This window comes from Heptranchias perlo, chromosome 40, assembly GCF_035084215.1.
Source record: "Heptranchias perlo isolate sHepPer1 chromosome 40, sHepPer1.hap1, whole genome shotgun sequence".
Taxonomy (NCBI): Eukaryota; Metazoa; Chordata; class Chondrichthyes; order Hexanchiformes; family Hexanchidae; genus Heptranchias; species Heptranchias perlo.
Window position 1 is genome coordinate 2,251,902 of NC_090364.1, and position 18,140 is coordinate 2,270,041.

At 45.4% G+C, this 18,140-nt stretch overlaps 1 protein-coding gene across 4 annotated transcripts in view; it reads right to left on the minus strand.

Moving 5' to 3' along the window:
• Positions 1-899: 899 nt before the first annotated feature.
• The window catches only part of LOC137305482 (epsin-2-like), a 31,396-nt gene continuing 14,155 nt past the window's right edge, over positions 900-18,140 (minus strand). For 2 of the 4 annotated variants that reach the window (XM_067974318.1, XM_067974319.1), the window contains exons 6-11: positions 15,193-15,294; positions 13,244-13,397; positions 10,870-11,016; positions 9,657-9,767; positions 7,814-8,068; positions 900-7,592 (exon numbers count right to left, since the gene is read on the minus strand). In XM_067974318.1, the coding sequence (XP_067830419.1) occupies positions 7,315-7,592; positions 7,814-8,068; positions 9,657-9,767; positions 10,870-11,016; positions 13,244-13,397; positions 15,193-15,294 (1,047 nt within the window). In that variant the 3' untranslated portion in view covers positions 900-7,314. The remainder of the gene's footprint in view (positions 7,593-7,813; positions 8,069-9,656; positions 9,768-10,869; positions 11,017-13,243; positions 13,398-15,192; positions 15,295-18,140) is intronic. The other 2 variants (XM_067974321.1, XM_067974320.1) reach the window with 2 other exon arrangements.

Here is an 18,140-nt window from a genome sequence, read left to right on the forward strand (position 1 = left end):
CCAATCCATTAGCTGCTGGTCCCTTGGGGAATCTAGATGTGGCTAATTGCATTTCTGATCAGTAAATAAAGAGTAACAGACACCATGTTTGGGCCTATGCTCTCAATACTCATTTGCCCAGTGTAGGCTTGTGAACTTTAATTGTGTGTTTGTTGGTAAAGACAGACAAAGCAGAGTGCAAGTTTTTGTGATCATTGTGGCTGCTTTACTTGGTTACTGAATGGTGATTGTGTATTTACTTAACATGAGCATATTTAACCAAGGTGTTTTCTACTAAAATTAGTGCATGTGACTAAAACTGTCACTATAACCTCACTGGGCTAGTCAGCAATTTCTATTGGACAACACTGTGTACTACAGATGCACAAAGGCTTGTTTTGCATCATACTGGAGATGAAAATTCGATTAGAAATCAATGTAGACTTGTGATCAGCTTGTTCCTTTTTTACTGCAACTAATTGTTGTAACAAGTACACATCTCAAGTGGAGGGTCCGAACAGTAAGGTTCTGTCTCACTACTTGCTCAAAGCTGTACATATTCCATTATATTAACTTGAGTTTGATTTGTACAATTGACAATCATATGACAGTTTTGTGGTCACTTAAGTGATGCCACCTTATTTTGGATTTTTACAAAAGTGCTATGGTGGGATTCTCTGGGTTATTGGTCCAGGACCACTAAATTACCCTACCCACCACAGCTGGGAATACCTAATTTTACACTGCAAACAATTGCTACTTTGAATTGTGCAGTGAGATCATCGCAAAGGACAGCTCTCTCTCCTGCCTACACTGTGGTATGTCACCAGGGATTAGATCACCAGGGAAATCAAAACACAAGATTTCCTTTTCTGACTGCACTTATTTTTAAAAAAAACGTCTTAGAACACACACAGAGGACAGGTTCACAATTTTATTTTTGCAGGTACAGTTAATCTGGCCAAAGTGGTTTAATACTTTTTTTAAAAAAACACAACTGGTGGATATCTACAGTAAAAGGTGACCAGGACTGTAGCAAGGCTTCGGGTGCCCAGATCAGCCTCTTAGGCTGCAGAGTTTCCTGTACAGGTAGCCAGTGGGAAATGGTAGTGTGCAGGGCAGAAGATTATGTGGGATTTAAAATCAAAGTTACCCCTTAAAATTGCTGCTCCATAGCCACATGGTCCTCTTCACTTAGATAGACTCTGTGACAGGCAAGGAATAGGCTGGAGTATGGATCAACTAACAGTATATGCCCTTTGCTATACTATTTGATTTTCACAGGTTATTTAGGAGTGGGCAATGCCTACTCTCAAATTATTACATTAATCAATCATCGCTGGCCCATCCCCTCTAAACCACTGTTAGAACCAAGAGCACCAAACAAAAGGCTTGCTACAGTCCTGAAATATCAGATCAAATGCAATAATGGTACTAAAACATTAACTGCACTGAATGCACGCAGTCCTCCCAAAATACTGACAGCATCATTTAACGAAACAATGTATTGGGGGTCAGGAATAAACATGTTCTTGTATAATTCCATGTGCATAGTTTGTGTATGGACGTTCAGAATACACCAAAAACTGCACCAGATAAGAATGTGTTGATTCTTGCACCCCAGGTTACTATAGGATAAATATATTTATACATTAAATACTCAATAAATTAATAATGCATATGATACACTACAAATAAACTCTTTGGACATCTAATTTTACCAATGTCTAAAATGAAAGGGACCTGTTCACCTGGGGTCCCTGCCGAGGACTTTGGCCAGCTACCTATTCTTCATCCACAAGCTATTTGGCTGTGGAGAGCATCAGGGATGTATGTCTGACCAGACACGGAAAGTGAGGATGACTTGTGCACCCACCTGGCTGGGGAGCACCAAGGCCAGTTACACCATCCCGACCGCTGCTGTCGTACAGATCAGCAAACTCAATACAGGCTGGAAAGAAGGAGGCCATTCCAACCTAGGCCTTTCACACCAGAGCAGCCTACATCAGCAGTTTTCTACATGGGGGGAAAAAGAAAAATCAATCCTCAGTAAACCTCCATCTATGCACCTTCCCCCTAAATAAATGCACATGGCACGAGATGCCCAGGTCCCTTTAAATGCTGCAAGTTTACAAAAATAAAATACTGAACAGTTTCTAAACCAGTGCAGTGCTAAAAAGGTACAGAGCAGATTTTCAGTGAATGAATCTGAATGCCTCAAGTGTTGCTATACTGAGGCACACAGGTACCTGGACCAGACACCAACAAGTACGCCAGAAAAAAAAATCACCAGACATGAGAAAATATACAGAGGGGACCCTCAGGAGAAGCGATGAGCGACCGATCCCATGGGTACCAGAACCAGAACAATTCATTTTCATAGAAATCATCGTATGTTTATAAAAAATTCCATTATACCAGAGGATCAATGAAGGAATTGCTGCTCAACGCTCCAAAACACAGCCTTAAAGCTGAAAGTGCCCGTCAGCAGAACAAAATAACTATCGTCGTCACGTCCCAGAGGAAGGGATCTGACAGTTGTGGTTTTGCTTAGAAACCAATTATGTGAAAATGAAGTGACTGCTTCAGCACTCCAACATTCACCCCCCCCATCCCAAAATTTGCAACTCTCCTATAGGATGAGTTATTATAGAGCTTCTACACACCTTTAATCTCATCTGCTGTCCAATACATTTTTCCTCTTCATTTCAGCCACTACTTTTCTACCTGCTCTGCGGAAATCCTGCCTCCTGCTGCCAGTTTTTAAAATCTCTCCCTGCATCGATCCTGCTGGGCCGTCTCCCCATTTAAATCAACAGTGGGAGTCTGGGGAAGGAGTTTCCATCTAAATACTGCAATGCTGCAGCAGCAGAACCAACAGCTGCCAGAAGTGTGCCAACACACTGCTGCCAAGGCCGCCTCAGGCATAAGTGTGTTCAGATTAAATAAGAAAACCCAGGGGAGAAAAAAAAAGAGGACCCATGTATAACTAACCAACCTCCCCGACCCCCACCCCCTCCCCGACACACAATTTTAGTCCCAAACAAGGACAAGTTTCTAGTCCTGTAAGAGAATACAAATGTTAGTTTCTTTCATTACTCCTGAAACTTTCAAAACTGCACCATCACCAACTACACTACTCATCTGGCTCAATACAACTTCACATCCTACAACACTGATCTCAACACACAACCATTTCTGGACTCTACCCCCAACCCCATGTTCCAATTTCAAAGCAAACAGTCAGCATTTTTATTCTTGAACTTTTTTTTGAGAGAGAATTTTGCGCTCAAATACAAAGTAAAACCCCCTCTACACTGTCCCATCAAACACTCCCTGGGCAGGTATGGTCTGGGTCGACATTTCCATTTGCCACACCAGCCATCCTATGGCCTGTTTGAATTTGCCAATTAGCACCAAATCAGAGGTGAAAGGCCAGTGTCTAACCCACAGCATCAGCCTGTCCCTACATCAGCATTTTTTAGGGGAACAAAGGATTGGCCCCTTTCACAGCCCTATGCCATTAGAAAATATTTAAAAAGTGTTAGACATTGGTCTGCCATGGAAGTCAGGCCTCAGAATTTCTAAAGGGCAGACTGTCAAACTCCTGCTGTGAGCCACAGGAGGGATTTGTGTGCCTGGGAATGAAGGTAGCAACACACCTGTAACTCGGTGTGGGCACGGGAGAGATGTAAAGAAATTCAACGGTAAACAGTCATGGAAGCTTTTGTAAACAAATGTAGTGTCGGTCAGAACATAAATACTTCTCCAATACCAGATATTTAAAAACTGCATTAAAAGTGTAGCTTCAGACTAATACACATTTCGTGCTGTGTGTGTTACTCAGTTTTACCCAGGATAGTGTGTTCCTGCAGAGAGGCACCAAAGTTCCCTTGGTCATTTATACCCAGGGAATTGGCAGTCACTGCTCCAGTAATACAAAAAACAAGCCAGGTCACACAGCTCAGCACACTGCAGATAATGTCAAACACTTCGTACATGTTTGTTGGAAAAAGTCACGAAACGTTCTATATAGAGAGACCGTTAATCCTGCAGGGGGATTCTATATACAGGGAGCTGTCCTAATAGCTCTGTGGCTCAGTATCCAATTTTGTTTGATCGCTCCTGTGAAGCGTGTTGGGACATTTTACTACGTTAAATGCATGTTGCTGTTGTATTAATACTGCAGAGGGTTTCTGTATACAGGGACCATCAATACTGCAGAGGGTTTCTGTATACAGGGACCATCAATACTGCAGAGGGTTTCTGTATATGGGGACCATTAATACTGCAGAGGTCATTTAGTTCTCCAAGGCAGGATTTGAGTATTATTTGGGTTGCAAGCTTCATGCAATTGGTCTGGACAGAAATTAAGTAATTTTCACTTAATTGGTAATTTTTTTTATGAAGTTTTTTTTTAAACATAGGAACTGCCCTACACCCAGAATTAAAACATCCCCACTACTAGAAGTGTACAATTCATTTTTTTAAAATAATAGCTCACTGTAATTTTATTTTAGTGTAACTGCGGACAAAGGTCATTTAAACCTGTAAACCCTCCACACACTGACCAGTGAATGTCGAATGCAGTTTCTCAAATTATTGAGAACTTAACACAGGGTTCAAGAATCTCAATTTTCTTTTCCCAGTTTTTGTCCTACACACTCATTAGTGTTGTAAACTGCAAATGAATTACATGCAGACAATCCTTGACCAGAGCAGCCTGTAGTTGCACCCGGGAAGAGGAACCCCTTTAAGATACTGTGGGGGGGGGGGGGGGGGGGGGTGGGGGGAAAGAGGGGAGGAAATCAGGGCTGAGCATTCTAATCAACAGAAAATCAAACTGAAACCTAAAAAATTAATAAAAACACTTGGTTTGGACACTTCCAAATAGGAAAATTCGACATTAAAAAGGACCTGTGGAGGATTTCATTGAATCTGAAAGGAGCTCTGGGCTGCATTCAGTGTAAAGAGCAGTCGCTCACTTCAGGGCCCTTTGCTAGCATGTGTACAAGTGCGTAACCTACAGTCAAAACGTTAACGTTAAGGGTAGATTTTCCTGCTGCTAGATGGCAGTGGAGAGGTGTGCAGAAGTTTAAACCCGCTTTATACTCACACCGATCTTTTCACTGACAAACGGTGCAAAATCTCCACCCAGCTGGTGTTGGAACAAACCAGGGACAACACCCCCATCATTTATCACCTCGACTCTTAACCATTCCCGAGGCTCTACATTTTTAGAGAAGTGTTAAATTCAGGTAGCCGTCTGAAGATTTAAAAAGTTTAAAGTTCTTGTTGATCGGTGTCTGTCTGATGTGTTGGTCATGGCACGTTACAGAAGATACAAAGCTCAGCAGGGAGGGAGCCTTCCGAGGCAGGTTAGGAGGGACGTTACTGATGTACCAACCAGAGCGGTAAATGTTCTCTGCAACTTTCTAATTCTGGAGCATATTCATTACAAATCTGCAGACAATCTTTTTTTCCCACAAGTACGATTCAACAGAAACAAGGGGTGCGTCTTACGCAAACTGCTGAAAGCATTCATGGGGGACAAGTGACACCTGGACAGATCGAGCTCAAGAGGCTGCCCTGGCACAAATGATCGGCTGGTGAGAGATGGGGCACTTGCTTTACCTGCAGTAGGGCCCTCTAGGCCATCTACTGGGCTGCTCAATAACTGAATACTTCATTCACTCCACTTGGCAAAATGATGATCAGGGCGACTATTTCATGCTGACGGTGGTCAAATCAGGTTATTCCGGGATTCTAACCGGTGCTGCGGAAATTTCATTCAGCGACTCCATCAGTTTGTCGGTGAAAACCCCAAGTCAGTAGCTTTGACCCTGATGGTTCCCTCTTTTTTTGGTGAAATGAATGATTCCACTGAGTGAGGTCACGAGGGGAAGAATCCATTGACAAACAGATGGGGGTGTGGGGTGGAGAACCACATCTGTGCAGGATGGTGTACCTCAACACTGTCATCACCACCTGAGCCCATCACTAAGGCCGACACAGAGCAGAGCTGTTAGTAAACACACGACTGCGACAAAATGTAAACATTTTTTTTGAAAAAAAAATGACAATCCCAACTGGAAGCACCGAATAGCAATGGACTTACTGCAGCGCAGAGCTGTAAAGTGCAACCTCCATAAAAGGTACAGGCTGCGAGGCCAGAGCAATCGCCAAGAATCTAACGGCTTGCAAAAGGTGACCGACGCGGGAGGTTATTGGGCAACACACTGGCAATCCAGCTTCCCCACGTGGACACAGAGGAACCTCAGAGTAGAAAACTTCCAGTCTGTGAAAGCACTGCAGGCAACTCCATTAAGGAACTGCGCAGCTATTCAACAGTGGCAGCATCACGAGGTCGCAGGACCAGCAGTGCAACTGGAGTGAGGGCAAAGGGGCGAAAACCAGCAGCGGAAGGTGTGGGAATAACCCGGGTCTATTTTCTTGTAGGATGTAATAGGGCAGCAGCCACCCAACAACCCAGCCCTAGAGGCGGAGGAGGCTGCACTGAAAGAGAACAGAGTATTTGTTCAAATCCAGTGACCGTATCCTGCAGAACTAATCAGGAACTGCATGCAGCAAGCACCAACGAGCTTTGAGGGTTCGGGAAGCTTCCAGTTGGAGGTGATGTGCAGTAATGCACGCAATTTCCACGAGTGATAGCTGGCAGGGAAAATCATCGTCCGAGCGACTGAGATCAAACAGAAGGTCCCGCTAACCTGGTTCCTTGGGGCTGGGCGCCATTTTCGCGATGGCAGGTTTGTTGCCAAAAAGAAGCCCGCCCCGACTGTTGGTCACATTCACAAAACAACCAGGCACAGAATTGAAGCCTCAAGCACCCCCTTCCCCCTCGGTAATTTAGCCCCACAAAAACAACCCAACTTTAACCACGGGCAGCTCGCCAGTATTCTGGTCCCTGTGCACCAAGGATCGAGGTTATCGGGTGGGTTTGCCTGTCAGGACCCACACCGGATGCAGTCACTGTGATGAAGCGACTGTGGAAATGCAAGTTATTCCCACAGCTCTACGCATACCTGATCATCACAGCAAACTGCGAGCAGCTTCCCCAAGTTCCCATGCAAAGTAGACTCTTAACTTACAGAATTGCTAAATCCAGATGTGTTATTTTTCAGTTCAGGATGCGAGAGCGTTATTATAATCGAACAGAATCCTAGGAACCTTCTTATGTTTTGCTGCCACTTTACAATTGTTCAAAAGGAAGAACTCGGGATATTTTTGTACTCTAATTGTACAGGAGGGGGGAGGGGGAGAAAGTTATAAAACAATTTAGTTAAGCACGAGCCGAGAGAGGCACTCGAACTGCCATCATAATAAAAAGGGGTTAGTGGAGCTTGGAGTTGGGCCAGCGGGAGGCGGGGCTGCCATGGTAACATAGGTGGACCCCATCACACCTGGCATGCCGGCACTCTGTGGCATTGCCATCACGGGCACGGTTACCATGGGAGCGACCCCGACCGGCATCGCGGAGAAGGGGGTGCCGCTCACGTTCACGGGTCCAAACGGAGTCTGGGTCACGGCCATCACGGAGCTGGTCATCTGTGTCTGAGGGCTGTGGAATGGGTTCGCTGTTGCAGCAGGCACACCTGTGGAGAGAGAGAGGCCACGTTACAAACTTGGGGAGAAGGGAAAAGCCAATTCCTCTAACCCCACCCCCACCCCCCTAATCCGTTGCTGTTCTGAACAGGCCGATTCTTGTGAAGGTCCAGTTCCGTGGGCGCTGACAGCCCTCTGGCACCTCATCCAATTACCAACGGGTGGGCTTAGTGTGATCTCAGGCGGGCTGCGAGCAGAACGTGGTACTCACCCTGCGCCAGGAAGGGGTTGGTGTTCACGTTCGGGTGCGTTGTGCGGGTAACGAGCGTGTCCAGGTTTACCAGCGAAGCGTTGGGGCCCAAGAAGGATTCAGGGTTCTTATGCATGGCCGGCTGGTGCTTGGGAGTGGGCAGCTTGGACGTCACGGAGCTCGACATGCGAGACATGTCGAAGAGGTCGGGGCAGCCTGTGTCGGCCGACGTGGGCAGTGTGGTCACACCGTCACCCAGCATCTCAAACCTGCCACCTGTGGAGGGTCAGAGCGAGCTTATGCGATTGTTTTAAAGAAATCACGCTCCTACTCTCAAATCTACCAGTTATCATCGCCTATTCCATTACAGCATCAGGTAACCATGATGTGGAGATGCCGGTGATGGACTGGGGTTGACAATTGTAAACAATTTTACAACACCAAGTTATAGTCCAACAATTTTATTTTAAAATTCACAAGCTTTCGGAGGCTTCCTCCTTCCTCAGGTGAACATTCACCTGAGGAAGGAGGAAGCCTCCGAAAGCTTGTGAATTTTAAAATAAAATTGTTGGACTATAACTTGGTGTTGTAAAATTGTTTACAAGCATCAGGTAACTCAGACTGATCTTGGAGGACGAGTGCACACATCTGACCCACCCACATGGCCGGGAAATGCCTGCAAATTTTCAACTCCTGCCAATTGCTGCATTCGTTCAGAGGGTCAGAGTGTTGTGGCTTTGAGCTCCATGCCAGAACTCAAATGAATAATCAAACCAGCGCAGCCTGATAGGGAAACACTGTCCTGTGGATGAGGTTAAACCGAAGCAGCATCCTTGTGCTCAGGAGACTGTAGTGGGAAAACAGTAGGGCTGGTTTTCAGCGGGGATGAATCCATCCCACAGCCCATCATGATCTTAACCTTTTTCAAAATGGGAGAGATTTTCTGTCCACTCTGTCACCAATCGACCAAACTAAAGGCTGGATTGTGATCTCAATCCTCGTGCACAGCGAGAGATTCTCTAAATGCTTCACATTATATCCCAAAGGAGGAGCAGCTTGAGGCTGTTCTCCCTTCCTGTGCTGCAGGGCACTGAGTTTTCCTGGGATACAGTTCAATGGGCTGCAGCAGCCTTCCACCATCTCGCCAGACGGGCACCCTTCATGTGCCAACCCAGTACGTGTCAGCTGACTATTGGCCGGTGCGTTGGGGGAGGGCGTTCCAGCTGAGCCTGATCCAGTTTGCACCCAACATTCACAAGCAATCACGTTCCAGCAGGTTTCACGGCTACCGACCGGGAGCAGGAACCGTGGCCGACTGTCCCCTCCCTAACCCAGCGCTACTGGGTCCATTGTTGCTGCCCTCCTGCCACCCAAGTCGAGATCAGCTAGCTCAGTACAGGCTGGGGATGGAAGCTGGGATCTTCAGCTCGTACAACTTAGTACCATAACACATGCTGCGGCGTGTGGAGCATAAACGCCAGCATAGACCAGTTGAGCAGAATGGCCTGTTTCTGTGCTGCAGACTCGGTGACTCTTTGTAGAATGTAGAATTACACAGAATTTACAGCACAGAAACAGGCCGTTCAACCCAATTGGTCTATGCCGGTGTTTATGCTCCACTCAAGCCTCCTCCCACCTCACTTCATCTCCCCCTAGCAACATATCCTTCTCTTGTAGCCCCCACTAGGGAGCTACCAGTCATCAACTCTGCAACTCAACCCAATTTCAAACACCCCACAGTGAGAGGGGGAACTCCAGACTTAGATATTCTATTTGGACAATACAACAGACCAACACGGACGGAGTAATACAGAATAAACCTGCGTCACCTGACAAGCGCGGGTAACAAAGGAATGAAGCTCACTTGTGCCCTGGCCGTCTGCTTTCCTGGGTGACCCTCGGAGATTGCTGAACGCGGAGAAGTCGTCCGTCACAGCTGCGTCTGCAGCACTGAGAGAGTGGAACGGGGAAGCCGCTGCAAAAAGGAAACATTTAACATTAAATATATTACCACGGGATGGGATACAGACCCTGCAGTGAAAACCAGTGCTTCAGATTTACACACCTCGGCCCCTCCAGCACGTATCTACACTAACACAAGGGGCAGAAACTGTGCAACGCAGGCTTCACGTCCCACCTCACGGAGTTCCCAATCTCAAAGGAAAAAAGCTGTCTGGGACACGCTCGCACACACATACTGGGTACGGTAGTGTAGTGGTTATATTACTGGACTAGTGATCTAGAAAATGCAAGTTCAAATCCCACTGTGGCAGTTTGGGAGAAAATCTGTTCCCAGTAAAAGTGACCTTGAAGCCGTCGGATTGTCGTAAAAACCCAACTGGTTCACTAATGTCCTTTAGGGAAGGAAACCTGCCGTCCTTACCCGGTCTGGGCCTATATGTGACTCCAGTCCCCAAATCAATGTGGCTGTAGAGCAGTAGCTGTGGAGGAAGGGAACAGACTCTCAGCCACAGTTGGTGTGTGGAATGGGAAAAGAGAACAAACTGCTTCAAATTAAGGGGGGAAAAATCGTTTATTATAGTGCCTGATTGTGTCTCAGGAATGCCCCAAACGCTTTACATGCAATGAATTGCTTTGAAGTGCAGTCACTTATATAGATGAACCTCGTTTTGCACACAGCAAGATCCCACAAACAGCAATGAGAGGAATGACCAAATAAAGCTGCTTTTGGTGAGTGTTGGTTGAGGGAAGATATCAGACCAGGGCAACAGGAGAACTCCCTGCTCTTCTACGAATAGTACTGAATGTACAGCTGGTAGATATGAATCTTACCCTTTAACGTATTCACAGAATGTTGCATTGGATCATGAAAGAGTGTTCAATGTCCCCTCTCTGCTGCCTGTACCACAAGATAAGCAGCATAAGGAGATCGCCATTACACACCCTGTAGGCAGATCCCTACATATTAAATGCAATGCCATTAAAAAAACTGCAGCTGTATGTTCCAAAACCACCGTACAAAGTTAATTTTTTGTTTGAACATATTGAGTTGGACAGGGATCCCTCTCCAGTGTGTGGACTCATTCTGTACACACTGTGCTCTGATCACACCTTACCTGTAGGAGGGGTGGGAGCCCAGGGGTCTCTGTCAGAGGCTGGAGCAACCGAGCCCCAGGGGTCTGTGCTTCTCGGCTGTTGCTCTCCCGAGGGTGGGCTGGACGTTCCCCACGGGTCAGAGGATGCAGCAGCCAGCCTGGAACCTGCTGCAAGAGGGATTACTTCTTCAGTTTACCAGACCAAAATAATGATGATTTCAGCTCAACTCAACGTAACAACAGTGCACCATTAGTCGTTAGAACAAATTACACCGAAGCACAGGATGATTAAGCAGAGCTTTCAACACCGAGTAAATCTTCAGTGAGACATAGAATCATACAGCACAGGAGGCTGCCATTCGGCCCATCGTGCCTGTGCCGGCTCTTTGAAAGAGCAATCTAATTAGTCCCAGTCCCCTGCAGCCCTGCAAATTTCTCCCCTGCCATTTTCCATCATTAGCTGCTATACCCAGGTCACTGCTTGCACTGCAAATAAACACAGTTAAAAGTGACAAACTGGCTGTGACCTGGGCCACTGGGAATAACCAACGACATCAACATATCCCCTCATTTATAAAGGATCTCTCCAAGTCTCAAACCTCTCCATGCAATGAATCACAACACAGTGACTACAACGCAGTAGCCATTCTGCATACAATATTGTCCCACAAACAGCAATCAAATGAACGACTAGTCAATCTGTTTTTTGGTGGTGTTGGCTGATTGACCAGGACACTGGGAGAACTCCTGGCTATTAAAATAGTGCCAATGGAACTTTAACCACCCACCTCCACCATCAGAACAGGCAGATACTTGGACGCCTCAAAAGGCGACACCTGCAATATTGCAGCACTCAGTCAGCACCACAATGGAGTGTTGAGCATGTAACCTAGGCTGGTGCTCCAGTGCAGTAACGAGGGAGCGCTGCATTGCTGGGTGAGACGTTAAAACAAGTCCCACCTGCCTATTCTGGTGATTCAAGTGGATATTAAAGATTCCTTGGCACCACAAGATAAATGTAGATTACAATTTAAAAATTCTTCAGCAGCTTTAATGACCTTGGTATGTGCGTTCAGTACAATGTTGAAAGATGCACAGTGCCTCCTGAAACCTCAGGACACAGCCTGGAGAGTTAAGGCAGGATAACAGTATCGGCGCTCTGTTTCCCAGCAGATGGTCAAGCAGCCGAGACCCTCGGCTCTCCAGCACCCGAGCAGATGGTGACAGGTTTGAGCCTCGAGCGTTGCCAGTCACTTCGATCTGCCTGGTGCATCGGGACAACAGCTGCACCTTAAAAGACATTCCACCTTCGACTCAGAACAGGCATCGTTCTTCAAACAAACATCGCTTCAAAAACCACGCTGATCGTAACAGCAGCATTTAAAAGACAGTCAAGAGAAACCGAGCAACCTAAACAGAGCTCCCTCCTCAAATGATTGAACCCGCATGGAGACAAGAGTCTTATGTAGGGAAATAACAAGATGGGCAGGGGGAAAAACAAATAAAGAAATTAAATAAAATATCCTGATACCAACAGCAATGAACACGTCAAGTGATTGGGACACACTGCTTTACAGGCAACGCTTTCTCAACAACCAACTAATTCCCACTGGACTTGCAGCAGTCGTGACGAGCTGTGCTCAGTAAGGATGGATCTAGTCAAAAGGATGCAACCCTCCACGTTGCTGTGATTACTAGACATCGGCTGTGGATGCACACACCACCCGTTATTTCTTCTGTTTCAGAGTGGAGGCGCCACCTACCAAAGCTACAGCTTTCAATCTAGATATTAGGTTATCAGACAGTCAGGACTGGAATGGTCTACAGATCTAATGTTTTGGACAGACAAGTTTTGGAGTAAGAACACCATAAACGCAGTATTCCTCCACGTGGTACCGTCCAAAGTCTTTTAAAAAGTGTCGGAATTCTACTCTGCGACCCCAACATCCTCACTTTCCCTTGAAAGCATCGTGTCACCCTGGGGTACGATTCCCAGCCTCTCTCCGCTACCCTGCCCAAGTGATAAATCACGTGTCAGCCCAGACAGTGAAGGGAGACAGGCTAGTTGACAGTGCCAAGTATCACAACCCAGCCTGATGTGTAGACACACTTTCCAGCAGAGGTCACTGAACAGCAATCAGGAGCAGGAACAGTAGCTGATTCTCCCCTCCCTAGTCCAGGAGCACTCAGGCTCATTGTAACACACCCACTACTACCCCTCAGCAGTGAACCCTTCCCAGTCCTGTGCTTCAGTTTAACACTGGACACTACAATTACTAACTGAGCAATCAGGGTATCTGCTTATGGTTAGTTGGCCACCAGGCACAGGTGTCATTACGTGCAAAAACAAACTTAAAGCAGGCAAGATTCAAAATAACCCTTCAACAGATCTTACCCATCTGCTTCCAAGGGTCGGTGGACACTGGACGCGACACAGCTGCCCATGGGTCAGGCTTGGCAGTGGATGCTGCTGGGAAGGGGGTTCCCCAGGGATCAGATTTCTGTGTCTGGGGAGATGGAGTGGAGTCTGTGAGATCCAGCAAAGAGGTCTGTAAAAGTACACCACAAGAGAACGCATATTTTAACTTATCTAACGACTATTAATTTTTAAAGATTTTCCCTGCCTCCCTTCTTTTGAAGGGGAAGGTACCACATTAAGTAAATGCTGTACTGAGCACTAGCCAGCTACAAAGCACTCCCCACTCTTATTATTTGAAACTCATTTTGAATCAGAAATGTCTAAAAGAGAAGCAGACACTGGCAGTCCCAGTCTGATCTAGAGAACTGGAATGAGCACTTATGGTCTCTCCAGAGACTGATTATGGACTGAGTGTTTTTGCTGTCAGTCTTTATTTAACTAGCATTACAGTGAAGTTAATGAAGAATCAGGGTTATCACCAAGCTCACTACAGGAAGAGGAGTAAAAACACACACCGCGCACACACAGTCAACATATTTTGATGTGCTTAATTCACGTGAACTCAAAATACTCCCACCGTTAATGACAAACCTGTAAATCCAGTATTTCACTCTGATGTTACACAGCTCAAAACACGACTGACATGTCAAGTTTTAGAAGGGCAGAATCTATTATTATATTGCTGAGTTTCTTTGACCGCTCAAATACATGTAGGAACAGGAGGCAGCCATTCAGCCCATCGAGCCTGTTCTGCCATTTTATTAGATCATGGCCGATCTATACCTCAATGCCATTTACCCACCTTTCCTCCATATCCCTCGATATGCTTACCTAACAAAAATCTATCGATCTTCTATCCATATATTAAAAGTCTTACATTTGTCACTCTTCCTGTTTACAAAACTGTACGGTCACAATTTTTGCAGTTTTCCCCATTATAAATTTATCATGGAAACTGCCTATGTAAACTTGTCACGGTGCAATTGCATCTTTGTCAGTGAAGGCGCTGTAGCACCTCAGTTTTGAGTCTCCCAGCTCCTCAACCTGTACTGAGGAGAAGCTCTTTAGCTCCAACCAGCTCTTCTCTGCTTCCCAAACTGCTGCAAGTTCTGCTATTTAACTAGAAGTAAAATTATGAAATTTAAGCATTACAGAAAAATAAGTACAAAATGTATGGCTTTAAATTAGGGACTGAATTACATCTGGTCCAATTATCCCCCGCCGTCCAACCCCACTTCATCTGAAGACTACACTTGGTCTTGATTGCTGTGTACAACACAGGCTCGTGTGGAGCATAAGCACCGGCATAGAGCAGTTGGGCCGAATGGCATATGGTACAAAATTTTCTCTCGCCATCACACTTCACTGAAACCCCAGTGACACTGTACGGATGAAGTCCTATTTTCACCTTTAAACTTCTTTCAATAATGAACCAGCTCCATATCAAAAGCCCTTCAGAGCCATTTACATTGGGTCAGTTGGTAGCGAGTTGGGTGGGTGTGTATTCAAGTCCCACTCCAGTACTTCAGGATACAACCTATTCTGACAATCCAGCGCAGTACTGAGGGAGTGCTGCAGTCAGAGGTGCCCTGTCTACTTGTTCTAGGAGATAGTAAAAGATCCCTTGGCATCATTCAATGGGTAGGGAGTTCTCTTAGTGTCCTGGCTAACATCAAACACAGATTAACTGGTCACTTCACCTCATTACTGTTGGTGGAATGTTACTGACTTAGAATAGCTGTTGCATTTGCTGAGTAATAGTCCAAAGTAATTTGTTGCATGATTAACTCTGGGACTTATCAGTGATGTGATAATGCAATTATTATTCCAATGTGCCCACTAGCCAAAAGAAACAGGACACAGTTGGGATAGTTGTAACAAATTATTAAAGGAGTTTCAGAACGACAGGAAATCTGCGGCCATACCTCGGTTTTACGAGGACCTGCACTTGGCATTTGCAGCTTCTGACGGCTCTCTTCCAAAGCCAGCTGTAGACGCAGGTCGTCTCCACGGCGACGCCGTTCGTCCTACACAAACCAATCCAAAGACTACAATCAGATTTTCAATCAGAGGTTCTCCGAGTGTTTCAGGTAACAGTAGCGTGTGAGCGATCTGCAGTCAGGGACCCACTGATTTTTGCTGAAGGGAGATATATATCTATCTCTCCCTCTCCCTCGGTAAGATACTGAGTCATGCAGACCAAAGGAAAAGGGCACAGGTTTGTTCTTTGGTGTGTGATGAGTCTCACCCAAAGCAGCAGTTAGAGCATCACAATTAACTTTAGTGCTCCTGGGCTAGGGATGAGAAAAGGTAAATAAATTACTCAGGGTCCCCACTCCTAATTGCTAGTGACCCCTGCTGGAGACAGTGTATGTGAGAGCATTGGGCGAGGAATGAATCAGACCCCACTGCGATGCCCCTGCAGTGAATAACCTGCCCACACTCACTGGCTAGATTTGCAGCTCATGAAGAATGGCCAATGCCTGTGGAACTTCAGGGAAAGAAAGCCATACCTCAGGGTAGGACCAGCTGCAGCCTGGTACCTAGTGGTTTTTACTGAATGTAAAGCAGCAGAAGTCAGAGACCATTTCTGAAAATAGTGCAGTCTTTCTAAACCTGATTTCTACAACTAGAAATGTACAAACTTCCACCCCGTAATAAAAGGTAAACAAGGTTATTTGGGGGTGACAGATTTCAGGGACGAGTTGCAAGTACTTTTGGGTGGGAAGGGAGAGAAAAGGGGGCAACACCATTCAGGTTAAATACACATGCATTTTCAGCAAGTGTGCCCCACCCCAGACACAGCTTTCTATACTCAACCCCATCTTCCTAGGACAGTAGGAGTTAACATTGAGTCTAGGTAGTTACCACATCTGTCACAAAATGAAACACCTTGTAATCATGACAAAGCATTTCCTGGTACAAAAACTGAAGTCTGTTATTCATTTTCAGCCACTAGGTTACTGGTGCACTGTAAGCAGCAGTTTATACCACTATTCATTTTCACTGGTGCACTGTAAGCAACATTTTACCAATTGTGCGACTGACACCTAGTGGGAGAGGAATTAGTGCAGCAACCAACTGGTTAAATATCTGAAACATCCAGCAAAAATAAAACCTTGCTATCAAGTTCCTCATGCTAAACCCACTGCAGGTACAGCACGTAACCAGGGTTTGTGTGAAAATACATTTCCTAACATGACAGCAAAGCTCAGTAAAAGAGCACATATCTTCAATTTATCAAATCAAAATAAAAAGGATTTTTTTTGGGAGGTGGTGGGGGGGAAAGAAGAGAGAAGGAAAAGGGGAAAACTGAATATCAGCAGCATGCGTTTTATTCACTGAAAGAGATTCAAGCAATAAAAGTCACTTGAAGGGTGATGGCCGTCTGTACATCCCCAGTTATCATTCTTACAATGACCTGTACAACAGAAATCCCTGGGATACCAGCTTACAACCTGGGCCCAAACCAGAGGCCACAGAGTAACCAATATTCCCATTGACTATTGTAAGTTAATACAGTTTCATCCAATTTACGACTGAAAAGGAAAATCCTTCATATGATACTGAAATAAGAAATGATCAGATGCAAGGAGAGATTAAAACAATGACCAATTAGGATGAAACTCTGTCCGAAGTTGCATCCAAATCTCACTTCTGGCCGACTTCCCTTCCACTGTCAGTCAGGCCATTTACATTGCAGCTTTCCTTATCCCCCTCTGTACTGTAACAACCAGTGGATAACCTCTTTATCAGGTCACAATGGATTCTTTGGTATCAATCACAGAAGCCTGCACTTTCCTCGTTATTGGGAAGCATCCTAGTTCTGTTCATCTACTAGTCAGGAAGGTGGTTTGAATAGGAAACTGAGAAGACAGACAAACCACCTACTTCCCAGCTAGTAATCTAACAAATTTAGGACAATCCGCTCCTGCTTACCTTCCCCTCTCCCCCCTGCCATTTACGAGAGTGAGAGGGCTTTTTAAAACTACTGGGGAGGGAATAATGAGTCAGAACATTAAGGATAATATTGTATTCCATGGGCTCGAGTTTCCTGTTTTTACTACGGCTTAAACAAATTACCACATGTATAGGTCGAAAAAGGAATAAAAGTAAGGTGCACTTATTGCCAATTAGGTAAAGCAGAATGGAGGGTCGGTTTCTTTATTTCACAGCTATTTTTTTTTAAAAAATCAATAGGTTTAAAATGGAGGCTGTCCCTTTTTATTAGGGTTCAAAATGGAAGACAGGAGACAGTCAGTCTGTGGGAAAGGGCGAATGCCATGTGTTGATATACTGGAGCAAATAATTGAAGTGCTAGTATTTGTGGCTGGATAGATGGAATCGCATTTTTCAATTGCTGTGAAAAACAGATGATTTGGTAACTTGAAAAGTCCATTTCTGCCATCTCCACCCAGGTATTAACAAATGGGTAACATGCAAGAGTTTCTCCTTAGAGCAGAGAAGGTTAAGAGGAAATTTAATTCATTATGTTCAAAACCATGAAGGGTTTTGATAAGAGTAAATATTCGTTGTACATAAGCATGCACAGCCTAAATAGGACAGTATCAACTCTTGCAATTTAATTTATTGTAATATTCCCACTTTACCTTTTCTCTTGACTATCTTGTATATCCTCGACAAGATCACATAAGAAATAGGAGCAGGAGTAGGCCATATGGCTCCTCGAGCCTGCTCCGCCATTCAATAAGATCATGGCTGATCTTCGACCTCAACTCCACTTTCCCGCCCGTTCCCAAATCACTTAATTCCCTTAAAGTCCAAAAATCTACTGATCTCAGACTTGAATATACTCTAGGACTGAGCATCCATAGCCCTCTGGGGTAGAGAATTCCAGAGATTCACAACCCTC